The following is a 16974-nucleotide window of genomic DNA, read 5'->3' on the forward strand; positions in this document are numbered from 1 at the left end:
GTTTGATTTGGCAGAATGACCAAAACAATGAACGAAATGGAGAAAAAAAGAAGGAGAAAGCCGAACTGGACAGAAGAGCAGTGCCTGCTGTTGGCACAGCTTGTGGAGGAGAACAACAGAGTTTTAAGAGGGAAATTCGGTCCTGGGATCTCAGCACAAGGGAAGAGGCAGACTTGGGAGCGCATTGCCCGACAAATCAATGCGTCGTTCCCTCTCCTTTTACGCACAAGCGATGAGTGTGAGAAGCGCTGGTACATGCTGCAATCCAAAGCGAGCGTTATTGCGTTACTACGCTGGGTGGGAAAAGTAAGCTCATCCCTAATGAGGTCAACCACAAACATTATCCCTGCATGATCAAGCCGGTAGCATCTTATTAAATCACTGTCGTTCAATATACGGAGAATATCTCTCCTTCCTCTCTGTCTTTCCGCCATCTTCTCTGTTTAAGAAAACAGAGAAAACAGGCTTCTTAAAAGTCCTCCTCCATCCTCTTAACAGTTTTTCACCTTAGGAGCTCTCTTAAGGCCTAAGACGCTTTGTGAATAACTTTTTTCTTACCAAGGGAAAATTCCAAGAAAAATCTTAGAATTAGAGGAATTCAAAGATTTTTCTTAGAATGATGTCACTAAGAGCTACTTTTAGTCTTAGGATTCTTTGTGAATACGGGCCCAGGACATTTGCGAGGATGACTGTAGGAACGGAGATCCTCCGGTGTCCCTGTCTCCTAAGCCTCTGTCGCACACCGCCGCGTCTCCTCTTTTCCTCACCGTCGGTTTGGACGCCCGGCTCCGGGTCCTTGCAGAAGGGTCCAGCGGCCGGATGATCTCCACAGGGAGAACTGCAGAGGGGTCCACGGTGCCCACACTGGTACTGCGCAATACCAGGAGAAATTCCTGGCTATACTGGATAGACTCTCCATACACGCCGCAGCCGCGTAAAAAGTGAAAAGTCAGCGTCAGCAAGAGGAAAAGGCCCATCATTAGGGTGAGTCATCATATTGCCAGAGTTCATATGCAGATCAGCTAAAAATGGGTTAATAGTGACGATAAAAAACAGGACAGACACGACAGGTTAAGAACCACAATTCTAAAACTGGTTAAAAATGCGGGTAAGAACGGTTAAAACCAGTTTAAAAACTATAGTTTTCCAGACACAGACAGCACACTCTCACACTGCTGCTGCATGTCGCCTTCACCAGCGCCATGAGCCACAACACATGTTGTGTAACTGTTGGAGACAGTGTGGATTTACACATTTGTAGAAATGGAGATGTATGTGTTGATGGCAGACTAAACTAGCAGATTGTTGGAAGATTAGCCACCAAATCAGGGAGCTAAATCATTGTGGTTGTGGGGTGTTAAGGGAAAAGTATGAACTTATTTTTATTTCTACTGTAATTGTTAAAGTCATACAGTCCTATTCACTGATTCTTGTAGAATTTTGAAATGTGTCACTTTGGCACCCCTGGTGGTTTTATCAAATAATACACTGTGACACATGGTATAAGGTTAGTAGTTTTGGCTCAACATAGCATCTTTAGGCCATTGTTGGTTTATTATTCTGCTGCAGTTTGAGACATTGTATGTTGGTCCCATATACAAAACTGTTATGCTATGCTGTTATGCTGTTCATGCTAAAACATCAAAACTACACACATCACTCCAAGACTGTGAATAGTATCCTTCAGTTTCAGAGATGTATGCATACAAAGTGGAACGGTGACACAGGAAATGTGCCAGAACTAAAGACAAACTAAGCTGCCAAATAAATGGCTTTGGAAAAGAAACTGAACCAACTATGGGTTGGGAGAGGTCAAATGTCGGCTGTCACTTCAGTTCTCACCTGAAAGGACAGGGCTCTGGACACACACACACACACACACACACACACACACACACGCACAGGTCTCTGCCTTTCCTTGTGCTGTACTGCTGATAGCGGCACAGCTTGTCTGAATAAGCACATCTTCTCAAGTGACGTATTTCATGGGATGATCCAGTGGAGATTCCCCCGACCAGTGACAAGTTGCCTCCGGCTCCCCCTTCATTTTCATCCTCGCCTCCTCACCCTCTGTTCCCCCCGACAACTGCAATAATCGGGGGCTCCATCATCAGAAACGTCCGCTTTTTTAATGCTATCACCCACTGCTTTCCAGGCTCCACCGCTCCAATTCTCCTCCAAAAAATCCCAGAGCTGCTGGGCTCACTCCCATTGTCAAAAAACTGATTATACACGTAGGTTTTAATGATACATCTCTTCACCAGTCCGAGGTGACAAAGGAGCATTTTAAAGAACTTTTTAACTTTCCGAGCGGCTGCGGGAAGTCTGTTTTTAGCTCTGAGCCCCTCCCCTCCTTCGCCCGTGGTGCGCTGCATTTCTGTAGGCTTCTCAGCTTGAGCTCCTGGCTCCAAGCTGCCTGCACTCTGAGTGGGTTCAGTTTCATTGATAACATCAATTTGTCCTGGAACCGCTCCGAGTTTTACAGAGCTGATGGTGTCTACCCCTCTGGTCTGGGCAGCAGGGTACTCGCTCACAACATCCAGCACGCTGTTCAGACCACAACATCCACACGTGTCTGACTGACTTCCCCCTCTTCCTTGGTAGTGCTGCCACCGCAGGTTACCACCTCCACCACTAGCGTCCCCAACTGTCCTCCTCCGGTATTGAAAATCAAGCGTGCAGTAGTAAACAGAGCAATTCGAATGAATCGGAAGTGGAAAGTCTTCCAGACAGTAAACAACTCACGAACAATCTGGGACTCAAAAGCAAAACCTAAGGGTATATTAGGCGGACATCTAAATATACGAAGCTTAAAATCAAAAAGTGATCAGGTCAACCACCTGCTAACAGAGTCAAATGTAGACTTTGTTGGTCTATCAGAAACGTGGCTACATAAAAACTCTCCCAGTGCTGCTGTTTTAGTTCCAGGTTACATCACTTACAGGAAAGACCGTACAGATGCAAAGGGGGGCGGGGTTATGATCTATGTGAGAGACACTATCCGTTGCAGTGAGATTGAATGGCAAGGTTTAAATGATTTAGAGTGTGTTGGATTAAACATGGTTCTTGCACCTCAGATGGCCTTTACGATAATAGTTATATACCGGCCGCCGTCTGCTAACATTGGCTTTTATGATCAGTTCAAGGAAATGTTATATCAGTGCGACTTCAAAAAGGAGGTCATAGTGATGGGTGATCTTAATATAAACTGGGAGGACAAAATCTCAAGGAAAAATTTGAAACAAATCACAGATAGTTTTAACTTAACTCAGATGGTTAAAGGTCCAACACGAATTACAAACAATACCAGCACCCAAATTGATCTGATCCTCACCAACAGGCCTGAAAGGATTACAAAGACATACAACATGGTAACTGGGCTATCAGATCATAACATGGTACTCATATCAAGAAAATTAACCAGCAGGTGGTTTACAACACATTCTGGAAATAAGGAGTTTATTGGTATACCAAAAAACAAGCAGGTACATTTCAAAACAGCCATACAACAAATGGAATGGGACAACTTGTTACTGAACAGTGATCTGGAAATAACTACCCAAAACTTTACAGAGAAATTACAAACTAAAATCAAAGAATTTGCTGTTAAAATAAAGCGGAAAAACAGGGAACAAACTCTTCCCTGGATAAACGATAATATAAAACAACTAATGAAGGACAGAGACAACGCCCTTAAAATGGCCACTAAGTCCAAACTGAGCAGTGACAGGCAGAAATTTGCAATGTTAAGGAACAGAGTGACAAGGCACCTGAGAAAAGCAAACGCAGACTTTTTCACCAAGATTATTGAAAACTGTCATGGGAACTCAAAATCCATGTGGAGTCAAATCAACAAACTGACTGGACAAGACATTTCCGTTAGAAATACAATTCAACTAAAGGTCAATGACACAATAATACATGATCCAGCTGAGGTGGCACAAGTACTTAACAAATACTTTGTTGAATCAGTAGAGACCATAGCCCAGAGTTTCACTGCCCAATGTAAAAATATACACACCGTCACTACTGGCAGCAGTGGTACAAATGAACCCCCATTACGTCCAATTCTAGTATCCAGGTCTGAAGTCGCAAGAGTGATCACATCTCTCAAGTCCTCAAGAGCTACAGATGTATATGGAATGGACATACTCATGATAAAAGAAATCTATCCATCAATAATTGGCCCATTAACACACATCATAAATATCTCACTGAGTGAGGGGAAATTCCCAGAATCATGGAAACTGGCTACTGTCATTCCCATATTCGAAGGTGGTGACCCTCTCCTTACCTCCAACTATAGGTCTGTTAGCATTTTACCCACTGTGTCAAAGGTATACGAGAAACTGGTCGTCAAGCAAATCACTAATCACCTCAATTACAGCTCCTTCTCTCTGCATCCAATGCAATTTGGATTCAGGGCCAATCATTCTACAGAAACTGCAATATGCTACTTTATGGAAAGGGTTAAAGCATCAATGGACATAGGAGGGTCAGTGAGGGCTGTTTTCCTTGACCTGCGGAAAGCATTTGACACTGTTAACCACTCAATTCTACTGAACAAACTCCTGAACTTCAATCTCTCCATGGAATTCATCAGCCTCATCAAATCCTACCTCTCATCTCATTCTCAAATTGTTAGAATTGAAAATCGTAACTGAACACAAGGTTCAGTACTTGGTCCTATTCTGTTCAGCATGTACATCAATGATTTACCATCTGTGTGTGATAATTGTGATATATTAATGTATGCTGATGACACAGTTATAATTGGTCATGGAAAAACACCAGAGGAAGTTGCAACAAAGTTAGCAGATGCTATGTTATTAGTCACAGTCTGGCGTAAACTGTCCTGTCTGCAACTTAACCTGTCAAAAACAGTCTGTATGTTTTTCTCTAAGAAAAAAAAACAAACATAAATGTGATGCCAGATGTTTTCATCTCTGGAGAGAGGGTACAGGTGGTTACAGAACACAAATACCTAGGACTGCACATAGATTCAAACCTCAGCTTCAAAACCCACATTAAGAAAGTCAGGAACAAAGTTAAGTTCAGTTTATCAAACTTCAGATTCATCAGGGACTCGTTTTCAACTGAAGCAGCCAAGATGTACTTCTTCGCGATGGTTCTCTCCCACATCACATACTGTCTGACAAGTTGGTCTACTGCAAACACCACAATAATGAAAACAATAGAATCATTATATAAACAAGCACTTAAAATATTAGACAAGAAACCTTTCAGATTTCATCATTGTCATATACTGAATAAATATAAATTGCTTAGTTGGGAAAACCTCATTATATTCAAAAACATCTGTCTGGTATATAAGATCTTGCATGGTTCAGCTCCTCCTGCTCTATCTGGATACGTTAATATCAGATCTTCTGGTAATAGGGGTACGAGAGGTGCAGTGAGGGGAGACTGCACAATTCCCTTAAGAAAAACTACATTCAGTCAGGCAGTTTTCTCCTTCAGAGCATCACATCAATGGAATTCAGTACCACAATCAATCAGAGTATCTCCGTCATATCATTCATTCAAGCGCAATGCCAAGAAATGGCTTGTTGAAACACAAACATGTGAACACTAATGTTTGCCTCACTATTATATAGGAGTGCATCATGCAATTGTGGGTTATTGTCACTCAACGGTATGTGTGTGCCGTACAGAATGTTTATCTTGTATATAATGTTTATCTTTAATGGGTTATTTATATATATATATATATATTGGATGTTGTATTTTATTGATGCCTTTAACAACTGGCAAAGGGACTACCGATGAAAATTAGCCTCGGCTATTTCGGGTGAATTTTCCATTTTTTTTTAAAATGTTGATTAATGTACATTGTCCCTTTTCAAATCAACAAATAAACTAAAACTAAACTAAACATACATCATGTACATCACTTGCCATACAACATACTACATTACATTGTTAAAATAACTTAGCGTTGACACCTGGCTTCACACAGGACATAGACACCAGTCTTCTGGATGAAAGTTCCTTTATGTATTTTACCTCCCCTCCCTTCAACCCTACGATGTTTCTCATTTCAATTGATGTGATTATCATGGTAATGCTGCAGAAATGCTGTGGCGTCAGTGAGGGTGTTATGTTGAAATAATTTATCCCGGAGTAGCTGCAGTGCGCACCAACACCAACCAGGAGCCACATGTCAGCAGTCAAGGTGCAGTTCCTCTCCCTGTATTGTTCTGCTGTTATTGAGACTGGTGGATAATAGTATGATAAATATGCATATAGTAAGAATGATTTTAAAATGCATGGGAATCTAGAGAGGGGAGAATGACCAATGAAAAGGATGAATAGATAATACGAGCCTATCCAACCACCAGTTTAGACAGCTTAGCTTTCTCAGTTGCACCAGAATGTTCTATGATCATTCTACATAATTAGCTATGTGCTTTTTGTTTAATTTGAAACAATGGAAGATTCAGTGTGGACAATGAATGATATGAAACGCATAGATGCCTCAGAGTTGATTATTTCTCTGTAACGTCATGCTACTCATCATAGCCACACTTCTACCTGTAGGCTATTATAATTAAAAATGTGGAGCTTCAGGCAACATTTCGGCCAACCTGGATTCAACAAAGATGAGGGCCGTAGCCATTACTTTGGTTACTTGATATTCAGGATGGAGACATCAGGGGCCTGTTTTAGAGAGTAGATTTAGTGAACACGCTGAGTTAGTTAACCCTGAGATAAGGGGAACTCTGGGTCCCTTTGTATTTCCTGTTTGAATGTATGTTAATGCAGAAGCTGACAGGAAGTAAACAGGGACCAAAGTTGTTGCCCTAGCAACAGAAGAGCAATGAATCGGTCCATAGAGAAGTAAATTAAACTCTGTGTCAGTTGCCATCACTACTAACTCTGTGAACCTAACCTGCTCACTGGCAGGTTTTATTCAATAAACCAAGTTTCTCTCTCCTACAGAGCCAGCAGTTTCCAAATTGATTCTGTATTATACAATGACATATACAGGCCATTTTAGGTAAAATAAATAAATAAATAAAATACAGAGCTTGGGGAGAGGGATAATATACCGATAAATAAAGAGAGAGAAAAAAACAACTCAGAATTCCATGATTAAAGTCCTAACTTTATTAGCTACATGTGTGGATATCCTGAGAGATTATAAAGTCATGCATTTGTGAGGAAAAACTGAAGACCTGAAGATTCTCTGGGACTAAAGTCACAAATTTACAAAATATAAACAAGGCGGAGAAAATACTGTTTTCTTTTTTCCCCCTTTTTTCTTTTTGTCACGGAACATCTCTTAACTTTTCAAGGTTGGATCAACCTTGACTGGTGCCGCTGTGATTGAAGTCAATGGGGCAGGCACGGCAAATCACACTACAAACATCATATCTTTGTTCTTTGACCTTTGACTGAAAAATTCTTCCACAAAATTAAAAAACACATTATGTGATGTTGACTGATGGTATTTATGTAAATGTGCTGTTTTCCTTATCAGTCTCCAAACAGATCATGGCTTTGTTCATCATGACCAGAGAAGAATGAGATTACCATCTCCTCGTTCATGACCTGTAATTTTATCAAGTTTTTTCTTGGTAGTATCATTGGTAATTTCTTGCTCTGTTAATTGGCTTAACGTTTGTTATATTGGTTAATGTATATATTCCTCAGATGGTTTTTATACTTTAATTTCATTTTCCTGACAAAGTTGAGAAATAATATGCTATCAGAAACTATAGATTCAATTATATCAAAATGTATTAGGCTTATGGGTTGTTATTCTATACATTATATCTTATTCATATTTATAATGTGGCTTGCCCACTACCTGAATGTTAACCATTCCTCCAGCTGGCAGTAACCTTTGTTAGCTTAGCTTAGTTTGTTTTAGATGCTGAGCCATAAAATTACATTTCAGCAACTGTGAAGAAAACTAATTACAACTTTCAACAGTCATACCCCTCAGGACCTTAGCCATTTTGCACAAGTTATATCGTCAAAATGAGAAAAATAATAGCTTAAATCACTGGGGAGCTATATTAGCATAAATGAGGATCTAACATCACAGTAGTGCTGTCATTTACTTCAAAAACACCACGAAAAACAATAATTTAACATTAAAGACAGACTAACTAGGTAACACTTTATATTAATGTACTGTAATAAGTGTTAATTAATGCTTAAGAAGTACCAATTAACAGTTAATGAGCACTTATAAGACAGAATAAGATGTTTATTACCATTAATAGGACTATTTAAGTGTTAATTATAGCATAATTAACACAGTTATTATTGCATATAGGAGCATTATAAGCACTTAATAGAAACTTGATAACAGTTTATAAAGCTGTCCTAAATATTAATTAATAAGATGTCTATTTACATTAATTAGGATTTATAAGGGTTAATTATAGAACAATAGCCACATTTATTACTGGTTTATAAGACACTATAAGACCCTATCAGATTAAATTAATAAGGTGTTATTAATAGTTAATAATGATCCTTTGCAGCTACCAGATCTAAAGTGGGAACAGTTAATAAATTATCAATATGCTCTCAGGGCTCAAAACTAACGGTGTCCCGATGTCCCGGGGACTATAAAAATTGCTACTGGGACACAAACATGATGTGTCTGGGACAATTCCAGGACAGTAAAAAAAAAAAAAAAAAAAAAAGTCTAAGCAATATCGAAATGGGTGTTATTTACAACGTCATTACGTATGGGTATGTGAACGTCGCTTTTGTCGCTTGAATAATGTCAATAAAAACTTATGAACAGCAAAAATACAGTGGCTTTTGCAGCACCTGATCTGGCTCCACACGCACGCACATGCACACACAAGGAACTCAACTCACTGCATGATGGTCACGCTGGGTGCCACTCGCCAGCTATGCTCGCCACTCCACATAGCACAGAACCTAGTAATGCTAAGATGGCTGAAACAACTGATGCAAGCTCCTCCAGTGCCGCTCCAATTGGAGTAGGATGCGACACTTCGCTTCAGGAACTCTGAAGACGATGTTTCATCTGTTTCTGCCCCTGTGGTAAGTTAAGGCCTGAACATACTCGGGCGGAACATACGTGGAACGGACTCCGCGGAGGTCCGCGCGGACTCAAAGCAGACGTCCGCAAGGCCTGTGCGCGCAAAGCTCGGACTCCACTCCGCGCACCAGTGACTGCTTGGCATGTATTTTTCACATCACGGGGATTTTTCACGGACATTTTTACAGGAAACTACAACACGGAAGTGCGCTCGCCTATGGAAGCCGGAATGACTGCGGACATTCCTCGCGGAGTCCGTTCCGCTTATAGTACGCCCGAGTATGTTCGGGCCTTTAGTTTTTTTAAAGTAGGCTATAGGCTAACGTTAGCTTGTTGATTTTTAGCTAGTTCTAGTTCTTTGCGATAGCTAACATGAGCAAATCAGCTAATCATGTACATGATGGCCTTACAAAGTTATAAAATGTGACTGTGTGTTCTAAATTTTGATGTTTATGATAATGACGGTAATGTTACAGTTAATCAGAAGAGGTGTACTCGGTTTATTCAGTCAGTAATAATTAGGCTAGCAACTTTAGCTACAGAGATTAAGGTCATACTTGAACTAGCGGCCAGTCATGTTTCTAAATTTCCTACAGGTAAGCTGAGTGTAATGAACACCCAGATAACAGTAGTATGTTTTAGCAGAACCTTAGTGTGTAACTGTGACACTCAGAGACTTTGACCGCGATTAAGAGAGTGTGTGTGTGTGTGTGTGTGTGTGTGTCGCAGCTCATGGAGGGTGCCACTAGAAATAGCTTGGGTAGCTAAGTGCGTCACTAATGATGTTCTGTTCGAGTTAAAGTGAGTGAAATGTGTGTGAAGATGGTTGAGATACAAGAGTGACAGTAAATTGTGTGAAGCAGGATGAGCAGAGTGAATGTGTTAGGAGCATCGATTAGCTGTGTGTTATGTTGAGCAGGCTAATGGATATAGGCTGCGTCATGTTCATGCTAACTCCTGGTGATTTGCTAAAGGCTGCGTCATGTTCATGCTAACTCCTGGTGATTTGCTAACACCATAGCCTGACTTCATTCCTCTCTGTCAGTAAGGTTAAAGGAGCATTTCATACATTTTGGCAGTTGAAGTTTGCATCAGGCCCAGTGTGTATGTGTTTTATTGTCACTCTTGTAAAACCATTGTGAGAGTAATTCAGTACTAGGCTGTGGATTAAAAACAAGGGAAGTTAGATTAAATATGTTTATGGGTTTAATTCTGAGCCTTCTCTTTCAGAGGGATGGGCTGACATTGCAGATGGTGTCAGATGGACTGCAGAAGACGACCCTGGCTCTTGTAGCCATGCAGGTAAACAAAATAAACTCCCTAGAGAGGAATTAATATGTTACGGTGTATGTTTAGTAATTGTGACAGTGAAAGTTTTTTCCTTCTGTATTTCAGACAGTCCCAGGTCAGCATCTGAAGCAGTTCCTGGATGAAGTGGGACCTTTTCCTGGAAACACCTTCTCTGGTGTAAAACTCAACAGGAAACAAGTGGATGATGATGACTTCCACAAAGTGAAAGATAAACTAATCAATGGCTTCTGTGACAACCTCACCACATGGTTTGGCAACCTTGATGAGGGTGTCTTGAATCAATCAATCAATCATGTTTATTTAGAAATCCCAATATCACAAATCACAGTTTGCCTCACAGGGCTTTACAGCATACAACATCCCTCTGTCCTTAGGACCCTCACAGCGGATAAGGAAAAACTCCCCAAAAAAACCCCTTTAACGGGGGGGGAAAAAAAAACGGTAGAAACCTCAGGAAGAGCAACTGAGCAGGGATCCCTCTTCCAGGATGGACAGACATGCAATAGATGTCGTACAGAACAAATGAAGGCCACTGCCACCATGTTTGATGTAAGCAGCTGGCCTGAAGACATCACTGGCCTGGCCACCTTTGGCCTGGCCGATGTTGAGACTTTTGTCACTCACTTTCAGAAAACTGATGGGTTACAGGGAGCTTTGTGGAACACTGTATTCACGAACAGTCAATCTAAGTAACAAAACTTTTGAAAAAGCCAAATTAACTCAGATCTGTCATTTTTTTTTAGAACTCAACTATTAGGGTTTCTAATCCTTTTTTCCTGTTTTGTCATTTTTTTTTAGAACTCAACTATTAGGGTTTCTAATCCTTTTTTCCTGTTTTTGATAATAGTGGTTGCATTAAAAATCAATATGAAAAGGAAATATGTCCTTATGTTGTGTTTTCACCACCATTGGTAGGCTGAATTCTCATCACGAGTGAATAAAGCAGCTAACTCTGAATCAATCCGCTCAAATTTTTAAGTTCAAATAACTGATGTTTGTCTTAGTATGCCATTTTGAGGAAATGAAATTCCCATGATCCTTTGCAAAAGAAAATAATAACATGCTAGACTGAAGAGAACGCATCAGAATTCTTTAATGTTGAAATAATGATTGATATCTGGATGTTGCTATAGGTGCATAATTAATAGAATTATTAACTTCAGTGAGTGCATAATAAAGAGTTTATGAATGTCAACAAGACACCGTTCCCACTTTAGATCCAGTAGCTGCAAAGATGCATTATGAGCTGTTAATAAGTGCATATTAATAGTCTATTAACATTTATACGACACTTCCCACTTTAGATCACATTATTTACTATTAATAAGTGCATAATTAAGCATTTATTAACCGTAATATGGCATTTAAATTAACTTCTTATAGTCTCATTAATGTTAATAAACACCTTATTAATTTCATCTTATAGGGTCTTATAGTGTCTTATAAACCAGTAATAAATGTGGTAATTATTCTATAATTAACCCTTATAAATTATAATGAATGTAAATAGACATCTTATTAATATTTAGTATAGGTTTATAAACTGTTTACCAAAGTTTCTATTAAGTGCTTATACTGCTCCTATAAGCAATAATAACTCAGTCGGTTATGTTGTAATAAACAGTAGTCTAGTCTTATTGGTGTTAATAAGCATCTTATATCGTCTTATAAATGCTCATTAACTGTTAATTTGTGTTTATTAAGCATTAATTAGCACTTATTACAGTACCTTAATATAAAGTATTACCACTAACTACATTACTAATAACATGTAAGAGTGTTTATGGGATCATTTACCTACCTGAAAGAATAAATTAAAAGCTACTAGTGAGTTGGCTGCAGTGGCTTTGCTTTTTCACATTTTCTTCTAACAGCACGTAGTACTGTTATGTTACATGCAATTGATAATAAATAACTAACCAACAGTCAAAGTGTTGATTAATATTTTCAATATAATATGATATATTGAATAATATATAATATTTAAAATACGCAGAAGGGCTAGCCTTGGGTCGACAGCTCTTTCGACAATGTTTACTATTGCTGTCAGGAGGTGGCGCTAATCACCAAATTGTATATTTGTCGGGATACTCAAGTCTGGGCTGACATGGCCATCTCTAGACAGATGCTTCCATAGTGGCTCAAAACAAATAACCATAGAGGCATAGAATTGTTATTGGTACTCTTGTTTGTGAATCCTACTGTTTTGGAGGCACTCTACCCATGTCACTAGAGGGTGAATCCTCAGCATTTAGCAGTCCCCCTTTGATCAGTGAGCATTTTGTCAACATCTTGACCACCAAAGATTAAACATTGGATTAACTGTAATAATTTCGGAATACCCTTTAGTATATAGTGTTTCCACATGCAAGTAAGGATTTAACTAAACATGCATCTTTGGGAATTCTTTGCTTTGCTCTTTGCAATTCTTTGTCAACATATTTAAGATGTATTTTCTGTAACATATTAAACTGTTCTTTATTTTATACTCCAAAAGTCTTATCCAAGTATTCTCAGCTTTTCGAGAATTGTGAGCATTTCATTATTTGTTCAAACTGATGACCATGCATCCATGTCATACTGATGTTGTGAATTATGTCTTGATATGGATCAAGAGCAAATTGCTGTTAAATATTTTTTTGATTCAATCGATTACCTTTGAATTGTGCCTGACCCCTGACCCTTTCCTTCTTTTGCTGCTCTGGTTGACAGGCACAAGAGAAGTAAGACTCAATCCAGGAGGAGGCGTCTACAGATCACACTGGCAGAGTCTCTCAGCCTGTGGAGACTCACCATGTACGAACTGTTTCTGAGGGTGAAGGGCTCCACGTTGGGAAACTGGCTCACTGCTCTGCTGGCATTTCTGGCCTAAGATATATCTGGACATCCCACTAGGACATTAACAAAAGGCTGTTACTTTTGGCACAAAAGGGGTTTAAAAGACAGTCCATGTTAACACATTTTGAATATGTGTTTATACAGTCACACACACACAAATTCTTATTTTTGTTAACAATAAAATTTGTTATTCCATGGACACATACAAGAAAACAACATGCTGATGTCCTTGGACACCACACTGTGGCTGTTGATAATCACAACTTTTATTATTCAGTCCTCAGTGTTGACTTTTTTCTAAATTGTATGTCATATACTCAAGATGATTTTTTTTCTTCATTCTTATTTAATTTAAGGCCATTATTGCACAAAGACTTTATTCACAAACTTTAAATTGTCTGGAATCATCATCTCATTTATGGGATACTGTAACCTGTGTTCACTGACTGTGTCTGACAACCTGTGCTTTAGCTGGAGATGCTGCAGAGAAATACTGAGTGAATGGATAAATGGTAGGTTGTCATAAAATAGTTCAACCACATCTCTGTTTGAGTAGAGGTCAGATTAGTCCATACTCCAGCTCTGCACCTATCCATCTCCTTATCTCACTTTCAGAATAAAAAACAACATAAGCATATTTTCCAAAATAATGAACTTCCTTGCAGTCATAACCCTTGGGAGACCTTGTTTGATATCCCAAAATATTATGATGTGGGGACACAACATGGTTTAGATACCACCATCTTATATGAAGTTATTAAGGCATTGTATTATTACGTAAGATATCTGTCAGATTAGAAATTTAATTGTCATGGTCTTAAAATAATCAAATCTCAGTTAAATTATCATGTGTATCCTTTTAGACAGGGCTATAGATCTCAAACACTTGACAGCTTTGTATTATCTTAAACATAATGGCATACAGACAGCCCTAAATACCATCAAACAATCAATTCCAGCACATAAAAGACAGTGATGCAGTGGTGGAGATTGATACAAGCAGGTGGAGAGAGAAAGAGGAGTTAACGAGCAGCAATATAGTGCATCAGTTAGTAACACAGCCAGGCTGGTAAGTAAGTAATACACTGAGACAGGTATACAGAGTGCACTGTTAAGCATGCCATAGGTGCAGGTAGTCACAGGATGTGATTCACTTTCATTTTTACCTTGTGACCGAAGAGAGGCACACTATGTAAAAACAACATGATGGCGGCTGCCAGATACTACCCTCATATGAAGTAAAATTCTGTTAAATATGGGGCAAATTTTGAGTATTAGTCACTGTAGAGGTGATCTTAAGTGATCCTGCCTGGATGATGTTGGACTCAACAAAATACCTCAGAATGAAGTTTGCATCAAGTCAGAATTTGGGGATGCAGAATACAATTAATACTTGAATAGATTAAGACTCTTTGTATTACTGTCATGTTAGTAGTATGTGTTATTTACTGAGGCCTTGTCACTCAGATCAGAGATGTTTATTCCTTCAGCTTTTACATTCCTGCTGATCATTTTTTGCTTCCCATTCAGGCAACTTAACACCACCTTTATAGCTCTATAGAAAAGATTTTTACTCTCTGGCTAAGTCCCTTATTTTATTTTATTTTATTTTATTTTATTTTATTTTATTTTATTTTATTTTATTTTATTTTGTTATTTCAGAAAGAGGCTAAAATTCTGTGTTTCCCCTTCCCTTTTCCCCTATGTCACTATTGAAATTCAAATAAACACAAGTTTGTGCTCTAGAACACTATTGAAATTCAAATAAACACAAGTTTGTGCTCTAGAAAAGGATCAGCACTGAGTGAATACCCTCCTAAGCCCTATGATAAGCTATTATGGCAAGGCTTAACAATACAGACCAGTGAGGTCTCTCTCTCTTGGTCCCACGACACCTCCAGGAGGCTAGACAGTGATCTCTGGCATCCCAGAGACACTCCCCTAATGCCAGGTCTCACTGCTCTCCACACCAACCCAATAACACTTACAGGATCAGCAAACACACTCACCTTGCAGCATGGTCTCAAACAAAAGGGATTCAAATAGGCCACTCCCACACTTAAATAACCTTCCTCTTCCTGGATTTCCTCCTTACTTACACATGGCTTTCTCAGCCCAAACAGCACTGCCACCTTCAACCAAACCCAGGCTCCGTACCTGCGAGCTCCAGGTAGAAACAGGGCTGATACTACCTTTCCTAGCACATTCACCATACTCTATTTCACACGCTACATAGCATAACTACAATATAAGCTAAAGTTAAAGGAGCTAAATGAACTTACAGGATCAGCAAGCACACTCACCTTGCCGCATGGCCTCAAACAAAATGGATTCAAATAGGCCACTCCCACACTTAAATACTTCCTCTTCCTGGATTTCCTCCTGAGAGGAAGTGGATCTCTCCACCTGATCTCAAGGAGTTATGTGCCCTGTTTAGTAGTTCCCCCTGCTGGCCCCCAACTGACATTATTTCTTCTCTTATAGATAAACTGGCTACATTTAATTGCTTCATCTGACATTTCCCTCACTGTCTTCCTCAAACTCTGTCCCCGCACTCCGAGTTCCCCCAGGAGCGAGACAGCTGATCTTGCTATGAATCCCCTACACCCCACTTCCACTGGACAAATCCTAGTCTTCCATCCTCGCTGCTCAGCTTCTGCTCCTAAGTCTGCATATCTAAGCTTTTTTCTTTCATAGGCTTCTTCCACTGAGTCTTCCCAAGGAACTGTCAGCTCAATGAAATAAACTATCCGTTGACTCACTGACCACAACACTATGTCAGGCCTCTGCTTGGTACAAACTATTTCCTGGGGAACAACAAGCTTTCCCCCTAAATCTACTTGCATTTCCCAATCACAAGCACCTTCTAGGTGGCCACACCCTTGCCTCCTCACTAACTTATCTCTTCTGTATTTCTCTCCCTGACGGACAAACTGAATTGCTAAACTCCTATCCTTAACACCTTCTGAATTCACCTGTCTTCGTTTCCCTTCGATTCCTGCAGCTAAACATTTCAACACCTGGTTATGTCGCCATGTATATCGGCCTTGTGATAAGATAACTTTACAGCCTGACAAAATATGCTTTAAGGTTGCGGTACCTGAACACAATGGGCATGATGTGCTTTAAGGTTGCGGTACCTGAACACAATGGGCATGATGGGTCCTCATTTACCCAAAGTTTTAGGTTCTGGGGGGTTGGTAACACATCGTATGTAGCCAGGAATCTAATACGATTCTCCTCCATACTCCACAGGTCCCTCCAACTAAGCTTCCTCTTCTCTACACTTTCCCAATTCAACCACTGTCCCTGTACCTTTGCACCCCTTACTATCTCCTCCTGTCTGCGTATCTGTTCCACAACCAGTTTTCTTTTATCTTTGAGACCTGCTGTATTCCATAGCGGTTTACCTGAGCCAAGCCCCAGGCCTCCCCGGCCAAACTGAACATTACCTACAATCTCTGCATGTCTAAGAGCTGCCTCTGCCTCCTGAACTGCCGATCTTGGGTTCCACTTCCTCCCCTTGGTTGGATTTGGAACCACACTCCTAAGTACCACGTCCTTACTCCCAGATAACAAGAGCTATGTCCTGACCTTGGTACATTTAAATTCCTCTGTTAAACTAGATACTGGCAGCTGAAGTATCCCTTTTCCATACAATGCAACACTACTTAGGCACCTGGGAGCGCCCAACCACTTCCTAATATAGGAGCTAACCGACCTTTCAATTCTCTCCACAACGGATATTGGGATTTCATAAATTGACAATGGCC

The 16974-nt window shown here is 39.8% G+C and overlaps 2 protein-coding genes across 4 annotated transcripts in view; both read left to right on the top strand.

Annotated features, from left to right (window-relative positions):
- Positions 1-16855, top strand: part of adck1 (aarF domain containing kinase 1) — a 321537-nt gene extending 304682 nt beyond the window's left edge. Inside the window, exons 12-14 of one of the 2 annotated variants that reach the window (XM_050061967.1) lie at positions 13076-14906; positions 14948-16291; positions 16332-16855. In XM_050061967.1, coding sequence (XP_049917924.1) covers positions 13076-13235 — 160 coding nt within the window. In that variant the 3' untranslated portion in view covers positions 13236-14906; positions 14948-16291; positions 16332-16855. The other variant, XM_050061966.1, reaches the window with a different exon arrangement.
- On the top strand, positions 7044-11069 carry LOC126400971 (uncharacterized). Of its 2 annotated transcripts, XR_007571026.1 has the most exons (3): positions 7044-9054; positions 10283-10354; positions 10448-11069. XR_007571026.1 is itself a non-coding variant. In XM_050061998.1 (2 exons), the coding sequence occupies exons 1-2, from the start codon at positions 10247-10249 to the stop codon at positions 11054-11056; spliced, it is 717 nt and encodes a 238-aa protein (XP_049917955.1). In that variant the 5' UTR covers positions 10028-10246; the 3' UTR covers positions 11057-11069. The 2 variants fall into 2 exon arrangements, 1 of the variants encoding a protein (XP_049917955.1); XM_050061998.1 differs by lacking the exon at positions 7044-9054 and having other exon boundaries at positions 10028-10354.
- Positions 16856-16974: the final 119 nt, after the last annotated feature.

Source organism: Epinephelus moara, chromosome 14 (assembly GCF_006386435.1).
Source record: "Epinephelus moara isolate mb chromosome 14, YSFRI_EMoa_1.0, whole genome shotgun sequence".
Lineage (NCBI taxonomy): Eukaryota > Metazoa > Chordata > Actinopteri > Perciformes > Serranidae > Epinephelus > Epinephelus moara.